The sequence below is a fragment of the Myotis davidii genome, unplaced genomic scaffold (genome assembly GCF_000327345.1).
Source record: "Myotis davidii unplaced genomic scaffold, ASM32734v1 scaffold26, whole genome shotgun sequence".
NCBI classification, from domain to species: Eukaryota; Metazoa; Chordata; class Mammalia; order Chiroptera; family Vespertilionidae; genus Myotis; species Myotis davidii.
Genome location: NW_006299245.1, coordinates 2,493,689 through 2,518,120, shown reverse-complemented (window position 1 = coordinate 2,518,120; position 24,432 = coordinate 2,493,689). Strand labels below are relative to the sequence as shown.

General features: G+C 36.8%; 1 protein-coding gene across 1 annotated transcript in view; it reads right to left on the bottom strand.

The window, feature by feature from the left end:
* The window catches only part of ACSS3 (acyl-CoA synthetase short-chain family member 3), a gene marked incomplete at its 5' end in the record, with an annotated part of 161,415 nt that overhangs the window by 63,730 nt on the left and 73,253 nt on the right, over positions 1-24,432 (bottom strand). The window contains 3 exons of the mRNA XM_006774714.2: positions 2,672-2,823; positions 16,093-16,188; positions 16,277-16,357. Coding sequence (XP_006774777.1) covers positions 2,672-2,823; positions 16,093-16,188; positions 16,277-16,357 — 329 coding nt within the window. The remainder of the gene's footprint in view (positions 1-2,671; positions 2,824-16,092; positions 16,189-16,276; positions 16,358-24,432) is intronic.

The window sequence follows — 24,432 nt, the reverse complement described above, 5'->3', positions numbered from 1 at the left end:
AACTGTAAAATTAAATAGCTCCATTAGATGACTTCTAATCTATTTTTTCAAATTTTAGAATATATAGTTCTGGTTATGTAAGTACAAATGGTCTTGAACATAAATATAAAAGTACTAGAGGCCCGGTGCATGAAATTCATGCACAGGTAGGGTCCCTAGGCCTGGCTGGCTATCAGGGCTGATCTGTGGGGCAACTGAGGAGGCCCCAAGTGGCACCCACCTTGGATGACTTGGCACTGCCCACTTGCCAGCCCAGGCACCCCCCCACCAATTGCCACTAACATACAAAGTTAATGTGCAAACAGGTAAAAGAGTCATGTAAATATGATATTTATTTATATACTAGAGACCTGGTGCATGAAATTTGTGAGTGGGTAGGCTCCTTAGTCCTGCCAGGCCAGTCACCTCCCTCTGTGGGGTGACTGGTGGGGTGATCAGGGGGCCCCTGCCTTGACTGGCCTGGGGCCACCCACTCACCAGCCCTGCCCCCCCCCCCACCAGTTGGGGCCTGCCAGCTGGGGGCTGCTCCTGTGTTGAGCATCTTCCCCCTGGTAGTCAGTGCAGATCATAGCGACTGGTTGTTCTGCTGTTCGGTTGATTTGCATATTAGGCTTTTATTATATAGGATAGTTATATGAGAAGAGTTGAATTCTGGTATTTATTCTGTCTCTAAACCAAATTTAACATTTTTTGGACCTCAGTTTCCTTGTTTTTAAAATGAGATAGCTGGATTTCTATGGTCCCTTCTGTTTCTAACATTCTCTTAGTCCACAAATGAGAATCCATTAAAGTAGTTCAGTGAAGGTATTATCTCTGAATAGACTAAAAATATATGAAAAGTGAAAGTTGCTTTTATCCCACAAATGATAAAAATCTCGAGGCTTTGTGAGTTTCTTACTTTACCTCTCACAGTAAAAGAATGTTTGTGGTATTTAGTTAGGAGTGTGGGGCCTAGTCAAACTGCCTGGATTATTTTCTTTCTCAAGAGTTACTTAAATGCTCTGGAACCAATGTTACTCATTTGTATAATGAAGATTATCACAATTCCTATTTATTGTGATGACAAAACAAGATAAAAGTAAGCTGCTTATGGCTAACACATAGATTTTGAGTGTTTGCACTTATTAGTAGCAGTAACTTGAATAATTGAAGGTGTTTTCAGAGTCTTCATTCCTAAATACCTATTAGAAACATATGTGCACAGAATCATAAATAATTTAGTTGCCTAAAGACAAAGGAGCATGATCAGGAGGAACTTACTGCAATTTATTTTACACTAAAATCTGACTCCGTATCTTTATGTATTCTTTGGTAAACGATGACTTAATAGCCAATTAGGATTGTTTGATGCTTTAAACATTAGGCGAATTAGAAGCAGCTCCTGCCTTCACAGAGAAGATGGCATCTAAAGCCCACATACAAACGGAAAAAGAAGACGATGCAGCAAATGAGCAAGCTTAGTTTGCTGGTCACACAACTGAATGCCCTGCAATCAGAATGTGTTTGTCAGTAAAGAGACACTGCGGGAAACCACAGTCACTGCTTCTTCAAAAGCCCTGGAACTGTCTTAAGATGCGAAGATTACACACAGCCTCAAATGCATTTGCAAAGTTTATATTTCTATCCTTTTGACTAAAATGCAGGAAACCTAATTGAAATGTCACAATTGAATGAATGAATAGAGGGCTAATATAAATATTATAATAGAGGATTCATTTTATGAACACCTTTTATTTTAATAAGAGAGTAATCTTTGGATGATAAGTACATTTGGATATAAACACGGATCTACTTTTTCATAAAATAAAAAAGGAAAAAGAAACAAATAAAACCCTGCCCAAACTGATTGCTTACATCTGTAATTGGTGTGTGTTATCTATTTTAAAGTCCTTCTTTGGGCCATAGCAACACAAAATTAGTAACATTTGGCTTTTAACTTAAAAAAAATTCAAACCAACTTCATGCAAACACACTTTCTGACTTGAGAAAACAATAAAATCTCTTCCTTTAGTTTATGATACCAGTGACCTATTTCAAAGAGATTTGATGAGAATCGATGCTGGAAACTGCCTTAAAGATACAAATTGCTATAATTATCTTTGGATATACATATCATTAGGCTAAAGAGGATGTCAATAAGCCAGCATAAAAATATCCAAACTCTTCACAGCACATTATTATAAAATAATGAAAATAATTTCCTTCACTCTTTCAACAAAGGTCATTTGAGCTATAAAATTCATATTTTATCTGTATATGTAAAATAAAATAATATTTTTCTTCTATTAAAACCATTGTTTTATTTTCAAAAGACAAGTATATACAGAGATATAGATCTAGATTATACAGGTATACATCTATATAAAATGCATATATGTATGCATTTTAATTTCTAGTCAGCACTTTAAGAAAAATATAAGCAGTGTAGTTTTAAAAATATTTGGATAATATTTGAACTGACATAAGCATGATGTGGTATTTAAAAATATCCATGGTGTAATTAAAACAATTCCAAGTATTTCAAAGATATGTTTAGAAGAGTCATTCTTGCTATCATTCAGAATCTTTGGGCTTTCTCCATAAGATACTGCAGTGCCAGAAAAAATAAAAGGTTCAGTTATTCATTCAGATTGCGGTTTTTGATGTAATTTGCCTTGTGCATCCCATTCACCTTGTTAGCGAGTACTGCTTCCCCAAGGCTGCCCCAGGGTCCTGTTGACGGATTGCTCTAATTGCAGTGGGCGCTGTAAACAAGGCAGCTACTCCATGCTCCGCCAGCACGCGGAAATAAGCGCCAGCATCTGGTGTTCCCACAGGCTTCCCCTACAATGAGATTCGTTTAAAATGTCACTGGGTAAAATGCCTCATATTTCATTGACGGGTCAACACTTACACATTTAACACAGACACGTTAATAAACTGGGACTCTCAACAAGTCTTACTTGTAAAACATTCCCATGTTCTATCATAAATAAAACAAACCAAATGCCCGGGCATCAGAGAGGTCGTTTGTTCCATTACAACAACCTAAAAGCTTTTCAAACTCTGATGTTTCTTTTCTCAAGTTTTGTAATTCAAACTAACAGTACCCAATAGCCTGCTATTTTATAAGAAATTAAATAGATGGTTTTGCATGGTAGGCTGAATGAGAAATACATTGCTAACTTATCTTTTTTTCATGATCACTATTACAAGTGACAATAGTAAATCTTAAAATATCTGAGAAGAGAGAAAAATCTGGAATCACAGTGATTTCTGAGCAATGACCTTTTCAATTCAATGTCTCACTCCAAGGATAGCAAATTCTATGATTTTTTTTAAAATCCAATAAGACATCCCAAAATGCCTGTTTCCCACAGCCTCAAAATGACATTATACAAGTTCAATCAAAATTCATGCATAACAATCTAACAATTATGACAAACTATGCAGTTAAAAAGAACATAAAGCATTTTTAATTGATGTTTCTGCAAAGTGAAAAATGAGCATGTCATTTAAACAAATAATTCTGTAAAAAGCTGAAATGACCCACACAAATCTATCTTGGCTCTGCCACACCCATTATTCTTCAGTCCATTCTCATCTGTGCTGCTTTTTCTGTGTTTCTAAATCAACGTGCCTGGAATGTTAATATATGTTATATATGAACCATTTCTTAAACTTCTTTGATCACATGTCCTATCTGAGCACCCCAAGGATCTGATGGTCTGGAAAACACACTGGGGAAACACTGAACTAAGATAAAGAAGGGAAGAATTTGCTAGCAGTAAACTTAGAGATCTCCCCACAGAGAATAATAAATGAAAGATAATAATATAAGGCAGATCATAACTGTTCAATAATATAGATTTACTATCCACTTCTAATTGGACCTTTGATAGGGCATGATTTCGATTTTACTTTTATTTTTTTCATAGTTGATTTTATTATTCTTTAATGAAAATTACATTAATTAAAAAAAAAACTCTTTAGGACTTCCTTATGTCCTATTGCTTTTTTTCTTGCTCCTTTTTAAAAATATATTTTTATTGATTTCAGAGAGGAAGGGAGAGGGAGAGAAAGATAGAAACATCAATGATGAGAGAGAATCATTGATCGGCTGCCTCGTGCATGCCCACTACTGAGGATCGAGCCCACAACCCAGGCATGTGCCCTGATCGGGAATCGAACCATGACCTCCTAGTTCTTAGGTCAATGCTCAACCACTGAATCATACAGGCTGGACTCTCTTAATACAAAAGAAAGTATTGTTGCAACTAGAAATTTATTTTTTATTATCCCAGCTATCCAAAAAAAAACCTGATTGCATTTTATTTCATTACCACCTCATATAGATCAACAGATTGACACAGTATACAATCTGGCAACTCGTGTACATAATTTGACTAACACATTTTGAAGCCTTAAGCACAGCGACCTAAAAATGAGTCAGCAACTTTATTCTTTCTAACCAAACAAGGTAAACATTTGACTTTTACTTCTTTGATCTTAGGCACTGATCAGCTCCTTGTGCAGTAGATTGTGACTTTGAGAAACTTGATATTAACCCCATAAGAAATGATTTGTCAGCTGACCTTATGCAATTGACTTGCCATTTTCTTGCCTGCTAAATCAGAATAAATCACTGATCTAATATTTCCTCAATAAGCTAAAAGCACTGAGATAATATTTTAAAGTAGTTTGACCTCCAATGAAGAAAGATATTTTATATCCAATCGAAGTTCATGTGACAATAATATACTTACTAAAAGATGATATGAGCCTCATAATGAAAATGCTATCCCATAATGAGTACCTACATAAAGGGCACAATTTGATGTAGTTTACAATGCCTTTAATTATTTATGTCTAAAGATAACAATAATGATTAAAGTATTAAAAATATTAGTTACAAACATTGCCATATTTTTATAAATGATACAGTATTATAATGATTGTTGCAATTCTGACACTGTGCCAAATTTTCATTAATATTATATTTACCCAGTATAAAAATCAGATAACATACCATTACTATTAGGACACTGAAGGATGGATACATAAAAGTTTATAATGTTTTTAGTTGATCTCAATAGGTTCAGATATTTTGCATTTTATTGTCCATTCCGAGATTTTTCAAGATCATTTGAACATCATAAGGAATATGATGTTTCCTTATTTTAGAATTGCTTTATTATTTATATACTAGAGGCCTGGTGCACAAAAATTTGTGCACTCGGGGTGGGGAGAGGAGGTCCCTCAGCCCGGCCTGTGCCCTCTCGCAGTCTGGGACCCATCGGGAGATAATGACCAGCTGGTTTAGGCCTGCTCCCAGGGGAGGTTGCGGCGCTACCCCCTGTCACGCACAAAGCAGGGCCTCTCGGGGGGGTTGGGGTGCCGCACCCTGCCACACCCAGAGTCTGCAGGGCGATCAGGGGTTTGGACGCTGCCCCCTGTCACACTGATCCCGGGGCTGGGAGGCCTCGCTGCTACGCTGATCCCGGGCCCGGAGACCTCTCGGCTCCAGCTATAACCGGGGCGGGGAGGCCTCTCGGCTCCGCTTATCGTGGGGCCAAGAGGCCTGTCGGCTCCGCTGATCCCCAGGCCCTGAGGCCTCTCTGCCCTGCCGCTTCAGGGCTGTTTGGCTTCGCTCTGCTTGGAACCTGAGTATGCAAATTAACCGCCATCTTTTAGCTTCTATAATTGAAACATTGTATCTTTTGGAGTTGTTGCTTCAGGAGCTCAGAGCCCCGCAGCTGCAGACGGGGAACCTTGGCTTCCTCCATCACTGGGGCAACCAAGCCTCCTGTTCTCAACTGCCTGGCTGCTGGCGCCATCTTGGCTGTCAGTTAATTTGCATATCTCGCTGATTAGCCAATGGGAAGGGTAGCGGTCATACGCCAATTACCATGTTTCTCTTTTATTAGTGTAGATTTTAAACTTTTATTTTCTTATGAATTTCCATTTGATCTCAAATCTTAAGTAAAACATATTACGATATAGTAAAGAACTTACTGTTCCCCCAAACAGCTGCAGATTAATACAAACATTAGGTTCTGAATGATGTAAACACTTCAGGTAATACTATGCAGCACTGAGCAATATCTTGCATCAGAACCATCATCCACATAAAAACATGTCATACTAAATTAGGTAGTGCTAATATATTTATTCACTTAATAAATATTTATTGAGCACCTACTATGGGCTAGGCACTGTTCCAAATGCTGGGAATAATTATATGAACAAACTAGGTAAGGCTCTGCTCTAATGGGACTTATATTCTGGTAATAATGGGTGTTTGTGAGACATAATATTATTAAAAATTACATAGCAGATGGTACAAACTATTTGTGTCTAATAAAGGGAAGGAATAAAGTAATAAATATAGGACCCATACGTTCTCAACAACTATCACCACTAGAGCTTTAGAAAAATGAAGCAAAGCCTGTAAGCCACTTTCATTATGAGCTCTGAATGAAAGTGACTCCGCAACTTACTGATTTTATTGAACAATCTTCTCTCCAACCCTCCTGCACATACACAGGCTCCGGTACACATGCACACACACACACACACACGCACACACACGCACAGATAGGCGATATCATCCCTTTACAGTGCTTTTTTAAAGTAACCAGTGACACACTAATTATGCTGAACTGCCGGAGAGGAAAAATGATGCTAATTTCAGAACTTGTATTCAGTAAGGGGCAGGAGCCCAAATGCTATTCAAATTTAAAATGAGAAAATTCTAAGATTATAGGGATTTTTAACAAACAACATACACACCAAAAGCAGCAATATGCCTAAAAGGTGAAAGTAATTTAAAAATTCTTCAAAACTCAAATCTATGTCCTTACCATTTGCTCTTATTTCCTTCCCCTAACCTAGAGTCTACCCTGTTGGTGGCTGCCCAGAAAACAAAGGCAAAAAGCAATCCCTCCAGGGGCGAAGCTGAGGTTATAAGCTTTCAGCTGTTATAAATCATGAAATTTTTACATCAGAGGTTCATAGACAATCAATTGCCCATATTTATAATGTGGTTAGTGGGATGTTACAAAGCACTGAAAACAAGCCAGTTACCAAATATCTTGAAATTAACACGCACTTACAATTTTCTACTACTTATGATTCAATGTGTTAATATTTATGGACAACAAATGATAAGTCCTAAGTTAAAAACCCAGGTAATGTCTTGACTTCTCACATAATTCCCAATGAGGTTACATTTTCAACATAAGACAGTAGTAGAATATAGCAACCTAGCAAAACAAAGATAAAAAACACTAGAGCTACACCTTTGAGCAAAAAATCACTTACTTTATTAATAACCCCATGATTTCCATTAATCCACAACTTGGAGTCAAAGTTACTTGTGGTTTCTCAAATTTTGACATAAAACTTTTGTAGCAGGATTAAAAACACACCTGGTCTTTCTTTAGAACTCTAAAAAAAGCAGGTTCTAATGCAGTGGTTCTCAGCCTTCTGGCCCTTTAAATACAGTTCCTCATGTTGTGACCCCAACCATAAAATTATTTTCATTGCTACTTCATAACTGTAATGTTGCTACTGTTATGAATCGTAATGTAAATATCTGATATGCAGGATGGTCTTAGGCGACCCCTGTGAAAGGGTCGTTCGACCGCCAAAGGGGTCGCGACCCACAGGTTGAGAACCGCTGTTCTACAGTGAGGACAGCACCATCCTTTTGTACAAACTTTCAACTATAAGATTTGTATTGTGTAATTAAAACTTTCAAGAGTAGAACTTAAATATTCTCACCAAAATAAACACACATGAATAAATGAGGCGATTGATGTTTTAATTAACTAGGTAGGAGCAATGCTGTCACAATTTACATGTGTTTAAAATCATCACAATATACACCTTAAATATCCTACAGTATTTTGTCAATTATACCTTGATAATGTTTTGAAAAATTTATCTATCCCTTTTGGTTTGGTTCTTCCCCTGCCTTCTCCCAGCTCTGAGTTGGCCATGTATGGCCAGTGAACAGGCCATTGCTTCCACCTACGTCATAAGAGTCTATCTGTCTCACTAAAAAGATGCTTAACTGAAGTACTGATGCCAGGCAAACGAAGCAGAGCGCTGGAACTGGTAATTCTGCAGGACCAGCACTGTTCTAATTAGGGACTCTGACATATTTACCATTCTCAACAGTCAGAGGGAGCATTTATCACTAGGAGAGCTGGTGGCTTGTGACTTCTAGCTTTCATCTCTGAATTCCTCCATGCTGATGTACAATCACTCTGCTGTTCTGCACTAGAGGGACCAATTAAGGTGTGTTGTGTTTTGTTTTTTATTTATGGTGAATAGTGAGACTTTACTGTAAGCAGAGAAATTAAATGGCATCTTGCTTTCTTACACTTCCAGATTTCTACCCAGAAAATAAAGGGTGGCTATTCCATATGTATGTACACTGCAATTCGACCTGAGGTTGTACAAAGCCTGGCTCCTCCATACCACTGAATCCTTTACATAAAAAAGCCCTGAAACATGCACATATGTCCCCATGTTAAAAAGCAAAACAAAATAAACACAATAAACCTTCCTATAAATTTGCTCTCATAAAGGTGGTTAATGACACCTAATCTCCAAAGCTCTCTTCAGCTGCTGCCTGGCCAGACCTCTCTCACTCAGACTGCTGAGGCCGTATCTTCTGAAAAACCTCCCCTCCAGGGGTCTTCAGGACACCTTGCTTTTCTGATTCTCCTACAACCTCTCCAATTTTTCATTCTCAATTCATGCCCCTTTCTAAATCACCTCTCTGAGGGTCTTCATTACCTTAGGGACCGAATGATTAACTTTTCTACATCTCTAATTCTGAACGTTTTTCTGAGCTTCAAACCTGGTTCCCAGCAGCATGCACATGTCTGAGTAGCACCTTTAAACTCCACATTACCAAACTCTAAAGTACCATTTCCCCAGCACAACAGTCGTGGCTCTACTGCAGTATTTCAGTTGATAACTGCCATTATGTATGTTGTCCTAACTGAAGACATCACAGCTATGTTCAACATCCTGTTTACTTCTTTCTTGTAATATCCACCCAAATCCCTGTCATCCTGCCTTCTTAATGTTCAGACCTCTGGTTCTGGCCATGCAGTTTGCACTTAACAGCTTCCCAATTGTTCGTCTTGAAAATGTAGCAAGAGAGCACTGACCTTGGAGCCAGAAAACCTTGTTTCAAATCCTAGCTCCATCTGGTCATTTACTGCCTTTGATCCTCAGTTTCTGCTGTAAATGGGGGCTCAAGATATTTGCCCCATGGGTTTGTAGAGAGAAAATTAATTAAGACTTTGTATAGAAGTGCAACATTCAATCAATAGTAGCTACTATTATGATTTATATTGTCTTTTCCATAGTTTTCTCTGTCTATTATAGTCCATAAGCTTCCCTTAAAGGACTGGTGGATGTATTTTTGAGTCAGAGAGGCATCCCAACTCTGCCATTTACAAGCTATGTGACCTAAAGCAACTTATTTAATTTCTTTGGTCCTCATTTAGTTCTAGCATCAGAAAACTGCATCCAAACAGGTACAAGAATTAAATAGAGTATTTATCACAAGCCATGGCTCATTATAGTTTCTGAACATTTTTTTCATATATTTTACATAAAGTAAAAAAAAAATTTTAGTCTTGATTTATTTGCTTTCTGTCCTCTATATTATCCTCTTTAAATATATTGTCTGGATTTTCAGTGCAAGGAGTGCACCCGATTTTTATTCTGTCTCCCTATCAGCCCCTAGCAAGATGTTGAGCTACAATAGGCACCAATAAATATTGTTGATGGAGCTATGACAATAGCTGAACTTGCTTGCGCCAACATAAAACACAGGCGCACATAGAGAAAAATAAACTAAACAATAAGTATCTTTGTACAACTTGGTCGAGTGAGAGAGGAATCTAAAAGGTGCTGGCATCAGCTTTACAATCTTTCCCAGTTGAGAAAATCACATTATATGGCCTGAATCAGAGGAAAAACCGAGTCATCGTTTTTTCTCATTCCATAGAGACAGAAAAGGACATCGGTGATATACGACATTAAAAGACCATCGTTTTCCATTACATGACGGGGAAAACAAAGGACTACGATATGTGCCTACTGAGTGCACTAGTTAACAACACTGTGGCTACTAGTCTTATAATGAAGTAACATGTCCCTCTGCCTGAAAGAAGCAAATATCTCTCCCTGAAACAGGGATAATCAGATTAGACAAAACAGATTAACATAAGTGAGATGGCAAAGTTCTTATAAAAAGAAGATAACTACAATAAATACAGGTAACATTATATTGTTAAAACGAATGCTGGAAGGGGCCAAGCATTCGGAGGGTCCATGTGAGGAAAATACACTATAGGGTGACTTCACGAAGACTAAGGGTCCAGTGCAGCATTGACAGAAGTAGATGACATGTGCATTAAAGATCCACTGGGGATAATTCCACAAGACTGTTCAATACAAAAACAATCTGGAAGTAGTTTTTACCCTCAGTATTTGAAATATGAAATGTTCAAACTTGGAGAAGGTTTAAAGTTCTGTGTGTGAATATATAGTGGTAATAGTTATCAATATTTTGAAAATATATGCATAAAATATGTGTGTATAAGTAATACTGTTATATTTTACTATATATAATATACATATATATCATATTTATTTGAAGACTTCAAACTCATTTCATTTACATTATCTTATTTGATTCCTATACAAATAAAGGAGAGAGTAAAGCTAATTTTCACAGTAATCATTCATAAAGAGAAAAAAGACAAGATTATCTAAACCCTTCCTCCTATGAATTCAGAAAAAGAACATTCAATAAGAGATTATCAAGCTTAATATCCTGAAAAATATATATATATTAATATTAGTAATGGCAAAGCCCATCAAAAAATAAAAATGAAAGCTTATAAATGTATGGGTAATGGTAAACCATGAAATGCATTATTCACAGATGAAAGACCTCAAGGCCACTCTTACTTCTCTCACAAGTTCTACTCTAAAAGAACAGACTCTTGAAGGGAGAGACAACTGGGTTATTTTCCACATCTGCCTCTCATTCTTCAAAGTTGTTGGTAACAGGATCAACACATCCCTGTGTGCTTATTCCTTTGCAGGTGCTTAGAGAGAATTAATGGGCTCCAAGGGGAGCTGCTGTAGTGCTGTGATGACTTTTTTGAGTGGTGAGGACAACCACACTGAAAGAAGAAATGTCGAATATCTGAAAATTCAAACATTACAGTGACGGGCTCACATGGGAATGAAGGTTGGTGTTTATATTGTATAATTCTATTCTGGGAAAGAATAAATTCATATTTCTAAATAACAACAGTAGCTCATAATAGCATTTGTTGTATTATTATATCCTGGCAACTATTCTAAGGCCTTTTCATGGATTCACCAATTTAATGCCATATAAGAAAAGTACAATTAATATCAATATTTACAGGAGAAAACTGAGGCTGAGAGCAGTTAAGTAACTTGTCTGAGGCCAAACAATTTGTAGACATTTCAGGAATCATTGTATGGAAGTCTTAACTGCTATGCTTCCTCTCAAACACTAAAATTTTTCACTAATTTAGAATGAAACATTTCTTCACTAAATGCATTTGAAGAGTCAGCTTTACTCACTATGACTATAAATTGGAATAAATTCCAGAGTCATAAACATTAAAACATGCTATCAAATCATATACTTATTCTAGAAAAAGAAATACAATGGACTTGGAGCAGATTCACAGAAGTACAGAACTAGGAGAACATGTGTCCACCCTCTATTTTAATGATGAAGAAATTGATTCTAGAAGAGGTTGAGTTAATTTGCCTAAGGTTATATGGGCAAATAAAGGCAGAGCAAGACAAATAACACAGATATTCACATTTCCAGACAAGGGACTATGCTCCCACACCACAGTTCAGAATCTTATGTCCTCTACTTCCTCTAATTTATTGCCCGAGTAGGCAGATGTAGTACGCACCTTCAAAATTAATTATTGAATTACTAGAGGCCCGGTGCACGAATTTGTGCATGGGTGGAGCCCTGCCTCCTGGTCCCCGTCAAACTCCCAGTGGAGGGGACAATTTGCATATTAGCCTTTTATTATATAGGATTAACAGACAACCATCTGCCCTGGCTACTCTAGTGAGCATACTCTGAAGAGTCATTGAAGTAGTATGCTGCTTAAAGTTAACAATTTGTTAAATGCAAAAAAATGTAAAATAAAAGCAAACTTCCATTCCTTAAAAACTTTCAAAGAGAATGTTATCACACAAACATGACATTTGCCACATCAAGATCAAGTATGCCAACCAGTTTATGATGTAATGCCAAGCTAGATTTAAGGTGACAAATAACTAATATTCCACTCTAAGTAATAACTTAGCCCAAAAAGAGTACACTGGTTTCTTTTTTTAATATTTAAGATAAAATATATTTTTGTGTCATTTGATATATGAGCAGTTTTACATCATTGTCCCTAAGTTTTACTTAAGTATAATGAACAAATGAAAACTGGCTGTATTTGAGCTGTACTACTTGATGTTTAGATACATGTGTACACTGTGAAATAATCACTGCAATCAAGCTAATTAATATAGCCACTACCTCACATAGTTACCATTCTTTTATTTTGTTTTATGGTGAGAACACTTACAATCTACCCTCTTAGCAAATTTCAAGTATATACTACATTATCGTTAACTATACCACATTACTGTACATTACATCTCCAGAATCTATTCACAGTAAATATCTAAATATTTGTACCTTCTGGCCAACATCTTTCTACTCAACAGCAGAAAAATACACATTCTTATCAAGAGCATATGAAACATTTTCAGGACAGCTTACATGTTAGGTCACAAAACAAGCCTTAAATTTAAGAAAAATAGAAATAATTCCAAGTATCTTTTCTGTCCACAATGGAATGAAACTATAAATCAGTAATAGTAAGAAAACAGAAAAATGTATAAGTATATGAAAACTAAACAAAACACTCTTTAATAATGATTGGGTTAAAAAAGAAATCACAGGAAAAAATTTTAAAGTTATCTCAAGACAGATAAAAATGAAAACACCACATCAAAATTAGGGAATGCAACAAAAGCAATAATAAGAGGAAAGTTTATAGTGATCAATGCTGACATTTTAAAAAAAAGATATTAAATAAACAAAATTTTACACCTCAAGAAACTAGAGAAAGAACAAGACCCCACTAAACCCCCATATTAACGATCAATGTAAGAGAAACCAAGACAGCAAAAGGAGACCAACAGTCAAAAGTTAGAAAGAGTAGAGTTCAGTTTGGTTCCATAGCATTTACTGAGTGCTCATATGCATGCGATGCATTGCGCCAAGAGATTATTTTTTGAGGTTTTCACACTATAGGGGGTATAGACAGATATAGTTTCAGTACAATGTGGTCATCTCAGCGACAGACATATGCTCAATGGACAACAGAACCATGGAACGAGGCACTGAGTACAGCCAAAGACTGAGAGGGACCTCTGGAGAGATAACATATGAGCAGAGTCTTCAAGGTTAGTAGGAATTAACAGATATGAAAAAATCAGAGGGAAAGTCATGTCCGGCAAAAGGTACAGCATGAACAGCAGAAAAGGGCACGGAGCACAAGAGTGGAGAGAGAATTACCTGCAAGGAACTGACAGGGTTGATGCCACTGAGAGGAAAATAAAATCTGATCAAAGAGGCCCTTTGGCTTATGAAGTCACTGTTGGCTTCGCTACAGCAGCTTCTATGAAGTGATGTGGACAGAACTTGGACTCCCATGGAATGAAGAATGTGTTCAGACAGTGTGGGTAAAGTTTTTTTTCAAGGATCTTAGTGATTATATTTCAAACCAACCTTTCACGAAGAAAATAAGGAAAGGCAAGCTAGGAGTGGGAAATGGTCTAACAGGCTTAGTTTTGTGATTACAGAGAATTTGCTATGTTTACAAGTCATAGGAAAAACACCGTAAGTGAAGGGAAAGTTTTTAAAATGTAGCTTACTTCATTCACTCTCCTGCAAAATCAAGTATTTATAGAGCATCTACACTGTTCTTGAGCACATCATTCTAGATAAAGACAAACAACCAAGACCCTTTTAGAGATGGTTTAATGGGTCAAAATCTGACTTAATATCCCAACCATTTAGAGAGAAAACAAGCCAGGTAAAAATGGCGGAACACTAATATCTCCAAATGGTGACTGGAAGAATTCCACAAATATAGAGAATAGTCTCTAATTTTTTTCAGAATCATTGCATTTGCAGGATTTGAAGGTTGACATGGTCTAATACTATTATCCACATTCCACATATAAAATTCCCTTCTCCACATTCCTCGTCTGATATTGAGAGATTTTATATAAAAGAGAACCTTTTATTTAAGAAGTTGACTATTCTACTACTAGACAATTAATTTTATGTCTAATTATTCCCAAAATATTGGCCCTGTAACTCTGAATTACTATACTACTTCCATTATATATAGCAATTCTTTAAATATCAAAAGATACTAACATATATATATATATATATATAGAGAGAGAGAGAGAGAGAGAGTAAATATATTATATTTCAAACCAACCTTTCACGATTCCTTCACTTCTTTCTCATATGACGTTATTTTCATCCCAGTCCCCATCTTCCAGATGCCTTTTTGTTTGTTTGTTTGTTTTGTTTTGTTTTGTTAATCCTCACCCAAGAATATTTTTCCCATTGATTTTTTTTTGAGACAGAGAGAGTGGGGAAGGGAGGGGGAATGGAGGGAGACAGAGATTGATGTGAGAGAGACACATCAATTGGTTGCCTCCTGCACACACCCCACAGGTGATCAAACCTGCAACCCGGTATGTGCCCTTGACAAGGAATTGAACCTGTGTCTCTTCCATACTTAGACTGATTCTCTAATCACTGAACTACTCTGGCCAGGGCTCCAGATGCTTTCTAATAAGTTAATTATTTTTTCTCCTCCCCATTAACCTTAACACAAGTTTCCAAATGTGAAAGAATTAAATAAGATCATAACGCCGAAACCGGTTTGGCTCAGTGGATAGAGCGTCGGCCTGCGGACTGAAGGGTCCCGGGTTGGATTCCGGTCAAGGGCATGTAACTGGGTTGCGGGCACATCCCCAGTGGGAGATGTGCAGGAGGCAGCTGATCGATGTTTCTCTCTCATCGATGTTTCTAACTCTCTATCCCTCTCTCTTCCTCTCTGTAAAAAAAAAAAATCAATAAAATATATATATAAAAAAAAGATCATAACATTATATACTAGCATGGCATTTTTTAAAGCAATACTACCAAATGCTTTTGTTTGAATTATGGATAATTATATTTCACAGGCACTTAACCACATAAACTGCAACCAACTCAAGTTTCCCATACTTCATCTCTGCAATTATTTTTAATATAAAAATAACATAAAGATTTCCATGTTTCCTATTTTGTGCTTTTTGTACCAAAAGTCCAATTTCATTTTCAACACTGATTTAGTAAACTACCATTTTGCTATTCCTCTAAATTTTGGCCTCCTACAACTCTAAATATGTGTTTTAAGTATTCATAAAAGGCATAGATAAAATCAAACATAATGAGCATATGCGCAACATTTTCTAGTATACACACAGATATCTTATTCCTGGGTGACATTAATCCATGCAACAGAATCTTAAAGCAAAAATTTATTTAGCTATAAATCTGGTCAGCTTATGGTTTTCTTCCATGTTTGTGTATCCATCATCAGAAACCAGTGAAAACATCTACCTAAAATCAAGACATCTGGAAACCCATTAATCCTTTAAGAACAAAAAGGTGAATCTTTGTGCTTAATGATAACTATTTTCTTTACTAAGACTCTAAAATCGGTATTAATAAATAAATATTTTCTGGAAATGTATTAGTGATAGACATCAAGTTTTTAGTGTATGCTTTTCAGAATATAATTTTTATGGCATTGTTCCACAAATAAAGATATAAAAATGTCCCCTGTCCCAATTCTAATTTTTCTACTCTTACATAGAACTACATGCCAAAATGGTTCAGTAAAATAATATTATGCATATGCTGCATTAATTTCATTTTATTACCTCATATAAAACTGTTGTGTTCCCATGAAGAAGAGGTCCATAACAGATATAGGAATGTCCAACAACCCAGCCTAAGTCAGAAGCTGCCCACCACACCTAAAGACAAAAAAACAAAAACCATAATAAAACGCATGTATCTTAATCAGAGCAATGTCCTCTAAAGTGAACTGACATCCATGATTACCTCTCCAGGTTGAAGTCCATAGATAGAAGACATTGTCCAGTTTAGCATTACAGCGTACCCCCCAGTGGGCCTAACCACACCCTAAATGAGAGAAAAAATAAAGTTAATAATGTGTTAAAAGAGTCTCTGTTTTCCTAGGATCTACCTAAAAAAAAGTTTCTGTTTAAAGCATTTCATCTTTCATAAGCTACAAATCACTTTGACTTTTATATAATTGTGTCTGAGTCATTACTTCTTTGGCTCCTCCAATAATAAGCACAGGATAAATTGGCCACATCAGTTCAATTGCAGAATCCATTCTCACACATCATCCTTGACCTTCTGAAGAAAAACCTATGATTTCACAGAATCACATGCAATAAAAACTGTATTCTAGTGGTAACATAAACTAACAACATTACATTTTCAGATATATTTCCAGAACAAAAATGGAAACTCAAAATTAAGTGCACAGAAAGACCAAAGGTAGCTGTGTGTCTAGAATAAAGACTATAATAGGATGTCTAGACCCTAATATTATTAAATTTTAGTATGCTTAGAAGAAAAAAAGACATATTCTAACCAGAGCCTCATTACAATGCTGAACTGGGGATCATGCTAGCCTAGTACTGAGCTGAGCAATTCTTTAGTGATGAATTCTGAAACTCTGAGGAATCAACCCTGGTGGGTTGGATCTAAGGCTGACAGGTTTGCCTTATATTACATTTTGGGCAACAGGAGGGATTGAACCAGTTTCTAGCAGCTATTCATAACACTGAACATACGCAACTTTTATACAGAGTCATACTTGAAAACTGAGCAAAGTCTCATGATAAATAAGAACTGATGGTAAATTTAATAATTAATTTTGTTTATTCCTTCACTATAAAGATTAATCATCATTGGCTCAAAAAAAGACCTGATATTAATATTTAGAGCAGGAAGTTGAATGCTTGCTAAGAAATATTCAATATTTCACTCAAAAGCGTTATGAAGCATTTTTAGTAGAGCAATAATAATTACTCTGTGCAGAAAATAATTATTTTACCCAAAGGGCACATGTGGTCGTAGCATACCTAATTGCACCTCTCTGGCATAGTTCTGCGACTCTAACACACATACATAAATGAGTGGAATACAAAAGGAATTGACTTTCTGTCAGTTACTAAAATTTCTGCTCTCCTTGGGTACCACTAATACAACATAGGTACCAAGCTGTGGAACACATTTTATCTACCAGCAGCAACACCTGGTCTCTTAGCAAATATCACTTTGTTGACATGTGACAGCTAATTTCGGGGTTGTATGCCATAGTTAGCATGCAGCTGGCTCTCTTGATCACCTTGGGAGAATGAGAAATCCTAAGCATCTCCCCATGTAAACTGTGCAGCTCTTTCCCCAATTTATTCTGTATTATCTTTCATGTATTTTGCTAATTCCTTTGTCCTACAGAGAAGGTCGTTTCCTCTGGTTTACTAGCTTGATGAATTTGAAGGTAATCAACTTGCAAACGCTCTTTTCTAAAAAACTGTATTCGTTGTGTGGAGAAAAAAGTGAACTTTTTCATAGAAAATATGTTATCCATACATTACAGTAGACAGTGATAATGTCAGTAATGATTTCACTCAAAATGTTTTAGAATTTTCTCTACACCTCCTGTCTCTGCATTCAGAGCTCATTTTTATCAATAACTATAAATATTATAATGGGTCAAATTTTAGATTATGTAATACAGAGGTAAATCAACTGGAAGTGATAAAAGGGAATTAAAGGCTTGGGGGTAACATAAATAAATAGCAATTCATTTGGGAAATTGAGAAGATAACTGAAAGGATAGGTTACAAAATTTCTATTTACCTCTCAAGTGATTACTTTTTTAAGTATATTTACCAATGCTGTTCTGCCTGTAAAATGGTAGATATTTAACTCATTTGACCCCAAAAAAGTGAGGCTTAAAAATGAGATCATGCATGGTAAAGCATTTAAAATTGTAAAAGCAAAAATTTTAAATCATAAAAGCTAAAATTTAAAATCTTATTAACAAAATTATTTCCTTAGTTCTAGCAATTATTGATTTTTATTTCTCCATGTGCTAATCCCACCCAAAAGGCAGAAATGTCAAAATAATTAGATTACCTTTAAAGATTCTCATTAATAAACAATTAAAATGGAGCTAAAGGAGAGAGAAAATCCCTATTTGTTTTTTATTGGTCTTTGATATCCACTTATTTTTATTTTGTTAAAGGATGAGTGAAATAATTTCCATCAAGCATCATTTTGCCATTCATTAATTTGGACTTTAGATCTGAAATTTGGTATTGCCTCCAAAATATTTAGATAATAGTTTGCAGTTTTCTGGGTATTTAATATGGTGCAGAAAAAAGAACTGCATCATTTCATATTCTCCATGTAGATCTTTTACAAGACATTTGAAAGTTAAAAAAAAATTAAAAGATTATGTTAAAAAAGAGTTCATTATAATGTTGCTATTAACATGTGACTAAAAAGAAAGTATTTTTTATTTCTTGTTTATAATCCTACTTTCCAGGTAATGATAATTAAAATGCAAAAGAGAAATCTTGTTGAGCCTTTGAAAACACAGAAATCATGTTTTTAAAAAATCATCATATCCTAAGTACACCAAATTGATCAAAAACTAAAAATGGTACCTGAACATATATTTGAAACCTGAGTATGAGGTAAAAGTACTTATTTAATATCAATGCTTAACCCTGAAACATAAGCACACTGCATTTTACCCTTTTGAGTCTCTGTTATTACTTTTTTATGTACTTACACTCTATATTCCTTAAAAGTAAAGACAGTAGATGGCCTAATATATTCTCAGAAAAGCTCTGTAACCTGCCAATGTACTGCTCTGTTTTCTGTGGAATTGGCCATTATACTTAGTCTTCTGCAGAACTTGAAAGACAGCCAGGTGGGAATAACACACCATTCCACAAATAAAGACATAAAAATGAATTCTACCTCAGAAACAGGAAAGGAGACAATGAGAATGTGCTCTTTAAAAACAGAAAAGAAAAGAGAACAAAATCATAAAATCCACTTTCAATAGAAGGGCATTTTTAAAAATTCAATCTGTACAAATAAAATGAAAGGCTAACCATTAATTACCCAGGAATGGGACCAGAGAATTGTCACAGATGGCTCCGTGCGATGCCCAGCTTAATGAGCTGTCTTTGAAGACAAGGACAGCCACAAAACATCATAAATAGGACTGTTAAAGTAACACAAACCAGGTAAATATCAAGTGTTATGCAGTTTTGGTTGTTGCAAGTTAAAATAGAATAATATGGGTTGTTGCAGAAGAGGAAGGAAGACTGAGGTGTTTGATAAGAATAAGAGCTTGAAATTCTTCATCCTAAACATGTTTTTAAATTGATCTATAAAAATAAGAGGAAAATCTCCAAATACTCAGGTAAGAGAATTCTGGAATATGTGACAAAACTTTGCTTCCTAAATTGAGCCCTTCTGTCACCCAACTCTGTGATAAAGGCTTATACAAGGAAAATAGACATGTTTACACACACATATATATATTTATTCACACACACACATATGTAAATGTGTGTATCTATCTATACATATTGTATGTTTACATGTTTTACTTATGCATGTTTATATCCATTTCATATATATTAATTTCAGCCTGACAAGTTGAGAAAAAAAAAAATAAAGCAAGAAGAAGAAATATTTTGCCTGAAGATAGAAAATCCATCACTAAGCAATGGTTGAAGTCAGCAAATTGAGAAGAAAAAAGGTATGGTTCTGATCACTTTAAAAAATCCAACACATCAACATTATTCTTTTCTTATAATGGCTAGGCAGGTGATATTCCCTCTTCCTAGAGTAAGTCTCCACCCCCACCCCTCTTCTGAACTCGGTTAGCTCCTAGTTCATCACACAAGCCCTTAAAGCCCTCGCGAAAGTGCTGCCACCTCTGCTGGACGTTGTCCAGGATCCCACAGTAACCGCGTCCCATCCTCTTCCAGGGCCCCATGGCCTGCACACCTCCTCCGAGCACTGACCGCCCGACCTAGCGCTGGGTCTCCACCAGGCTGGTGCTGTGAGATGAAGCCTTTGTCTGTCAGCACAGTGTCTGGCATAGCTTAGTACTTCAATACATTTGTCCACAGATTAAATGACTGAACGTTCATTGAATGAGCACATGTATGAAAAATCTTCTTAAAAATACTCTTCTTGGTTCAGGGGAAACCTTTGAAATTTGTAGAACTTAGTGAAGCATATCAGTAGAAATGGAATGGTTCCATTTAGGATATTCCATCAAACATAAAATCTCTTGCTACAAGCTCTGATGCTGCCTCTATGAGCAGTAGACATTTTGTTGATCTGAACAACTGTGAGGTAATGAGCAACGAAGGGTGTAAGAAGTCCAGCATTTTAACTACAAGAACTGTAACACAGATAAGAAACTTCACTGCTTTTATATTTGACTTTTTAATTTTTTTGGGGGGTGGGGGGTAGGGAATATGAATAAGTCCCCTAAGGTGCAGGAATAAAGTGACATAAGCTGTGTAAATGCACATCAGGACGAAAGCCCTTATCTACACCGTCCTGGCATGCCTTCCTTTCAAGCTTCTCCTTTTGGTTTCTTTTCCCCTGTTCTCCTGAACTTATTTTTTACTTTTTTTTTTTTTTTGCGGGGGGAGGTAGTGTGGGGGAATAGGTTTCACTATCCCTCTGTGATATCAAGCAAAAAGAAGATAAATATGACTGTCACTAAATCTCTCACTTCCCAAAAGGCACCCCATCCAGATGAGGAATTCTTCTATCATGAAGCTCTTTGAAGTATCTTGAAAGCTGGCAACCTAACCAAACAGGATAGAGGCCCACAAGACTGAGATGTATGCAAAGCAGCTCCGCTGTGGCTGCCGGAATATTCACAGCAGCTAACAGATTAACCTGTCATGGAGCAACCTGACAAATCCAGGGCTGGCAGATGCAGAGATGCAAATATGCCCTAAATATAACTGCAAATTCTAACCAAAGAACAGCCTGTCTTATGTGTATCTTATATGTGCCTAGGAGAAATGAGCATTTTTAAGCAGAATATTTTTATGGGCTAACATTATTTGTCCTTGTGAAGATTAAAGATTGAGTGAAATCAAACTAAATGATGACATAAAACTTATATCTCAATGCTGCATAATGAATGTGGGCTCATCTTTCCTGTACTTCTATTGAGAACCCAAATATTAAATTTTCAGATCCCATTAATCCTGATTATACCTACCAAAAATGAAGTGGGAATCTTAAGAAGAAAAAGGATGCTGGGAGCTAACTGCAGGAGTAAGAGATCATTTAAGAAATGATTTTTTTTTTCTTTTGCCCTAACCGGTTTGGCTCAGTGGATAGAGCATCAGCTTGCAGACTCAAGGGTCCCAGGTTCGATTCCAGTCAAGGGCATGTACCTTGGTTGCGGGCACATCCCCAGTAGGGAGTGTGCAGGAGGCAGCTGATCGGTGTTTCTCTCTCATTGATGTTTCTGACTCTCTATCCTTCTCCCTTCCTCTTTATAAAAAATCAATATAATATAAAAAAAACTTTATTAAAAAAGAAATGATTATTTTTATTGATTAAGGTATTACATATGTGTCCTTACCCCCTCATTGCCCCTCACACCCCCACTCATACCCTCACCCCCCTGTTGTCTGTGTCCATTGGTTAGGCTTATATGCATGCAAACAAGTCCTTTGGTTGATTTCTCCCCCTTACCCCCACCCTCCCCTACCTTTCCTCTGAGGTTTGACAGTCTGATCAATGCTTCTCTGTCTCTGGATCTGTTTTAGTTCATCAGTTTATGTTGTTCATTATATCCCATAAATGAGCAAGATCATGTGATATTTATCTTTAAGAAATGATTTTTTGGCAATGTATAATCTCAAGGCATTTGAAATTCTAAAGTTCACTAAAGAGATGAGAGAAGTATTTCTGAGTGATCTTGAGAGATGATTATTTTCTCTTGCCATCCTACACATCCGACTTTCCAAAATCTGCCTACTCCCATGATGTAAGCACCAGACTTCATACTGGTGACCCACAAGGATCTATCTACAAACTCAGATGTATTTCTCAGACTCAGATCTTCACCTCCACCTATTGACTAGGCATCTTCATGTTAAAAATGACACATCACACTCAATATGTTAAAAAACAACAACAAGAAAAAACTCTCTCCAGCCCTAATCCATCCTCCTGTGTTTCTAGCTCAGAAATGTTCAAAAGTTATCCCATGTTCTCAGGTTCAAAGTCTTGGACTCCTCCTCTGCGCCAGTCCTATCCTTGAACCAAATTTGATCCCTCCCTATTAAGTGAGCTGTCCTAAGTAAAGTCCTAAAGTTTAGGACCTAAACTAATAAAACAACCTGGAATTTCCTTGCCTCTACTGTTTATATGTGCTTATATTTCCAATAAAATGTTGCAAGGATTACCTTCCTTCATGTTTTTTCTCCTGCTTAAAAAATATTAGTGCCCTCCATTCCTTACATACAGAATATGAACCTAAACTTCTTACTTAGGGTGCTTGGCTCTCACCTATATATCTAGCCATTTCTTCTTCCCTTGCACCGCCGGCACTATCCATCCTGAAAGCTCCCTTACACACTCCTGCCTTTGCTTATGCTGGCCCACTCTGCCTGGGACGCCCTCCTCGCTGTGATGTCACTCTCCGAGGTTCTAGTCATCCTTCCAGTGTCACCTCATCAAGAGCTTTCTCTGATAGAAATGTACTCCCACTTCTCCATCACTCTGGCCCCTTACCCCACTTTATGTTTCTTCATAACACTTCTATTGCAGAGCTCTCTGTTTAGCGCCTATGTCCCAGTTAGAGAATATAAACTTTTAAAAGGAGAGTCAAACACCTATGTGTGTGTTCAATAATATTTGATGAATAAATTGAATGTAATCTTTCAGATACCATTGAATTTCATCTTTTACTGAAAAGAAACCGCTTTGTCCTCTCAGAGCAAGAGCACCATTCAGTCCTGGCTGAGTAGCTCCGTTGGTTAGAGTATCGTCCCAATATGCCCAGGTGGTGAGTTTGATCCCTGGTCAGGGCACATACAAGAATTAACCAATCCTATATAATAACAGGCTAATATGCAAATCGACTGAGTGGCTGAATGACAGCTATTATGCACACTGACCACCAAGGGGCAGGTGCTCAACTGCAGGAGCTACCCCCTGGTGGTCAATGCCCTCCCACTGGGGAAGCACTGCTTAACCAGAAGGCTCAGGGCTGGCGAGCTCAGCTGCAGTGGCAGGAGCTTCTCCCTCTTCCGCGGCAGCGCTAAGGATGTCCAACTGACAACTTAGGCTATCATTCGGACATCCTCCGAGGGTTCCAAGACTGCAAAAGGGTGCAGGCTGGGCTGAGGGACCCCCCACCCCCCAGTGCAAGAATTTCGGGCCTCTAGTGAATGTATAAATAAGTGGAACAACAAATTGATGTTTCTCTCTCTCTCTCACTCCCTCTTTCTCTAAAAAAATAAATGTATTTATTTAAAAAAATACAGCTTATCTTGAATTATCTGTGTGTATATATATTTTTTAACCCCACTAGACTGAACGGACTGTGGTTTACTCATATTTTTATCTCTCTGAGTCCAGAATGAAAACTCAATGAATGTATATTGAATTGAGTTAAAGTCAATGTGACTAAAGATCACCAAACAATTAAAGCCTTTGCTAATGACTGAAACAGGTTATCTTCATTATGGCACAACAGCATAAATGAGAATAATTAGAACTTCAAATGATTTTCAGTTTGAGCATCTAGAAATCTAGAAGAGAAATTCTTGACCCAGAGCTACCACTTGTTATGTAATGCTCTCTATATTGTTTTCCTTTCTTTCTACTACACTGGCTGAGTCCGTTTTGAGTTTCTAAGTTCTTCTTGGGATCCTCCCACAAAGATCCCCATGTAGGCCACAGTGAGTTTCAGAGTAATTTAAGACATTGAGGTGATACAAATGCTCTTATAAGATTTCTTCGGGCTTTTATTTATTTTTAAAAATATGTTCCTATTGTTTCAGAGAGAGGAAGGTAGAAGGAGAGAGAGAGAGAGAGAGAGAGAGAGAGAGAGAGAGAGAGAGAGAGAGAGAGAGAGAGAGAGAAACATCAATGATGAGAGAGAA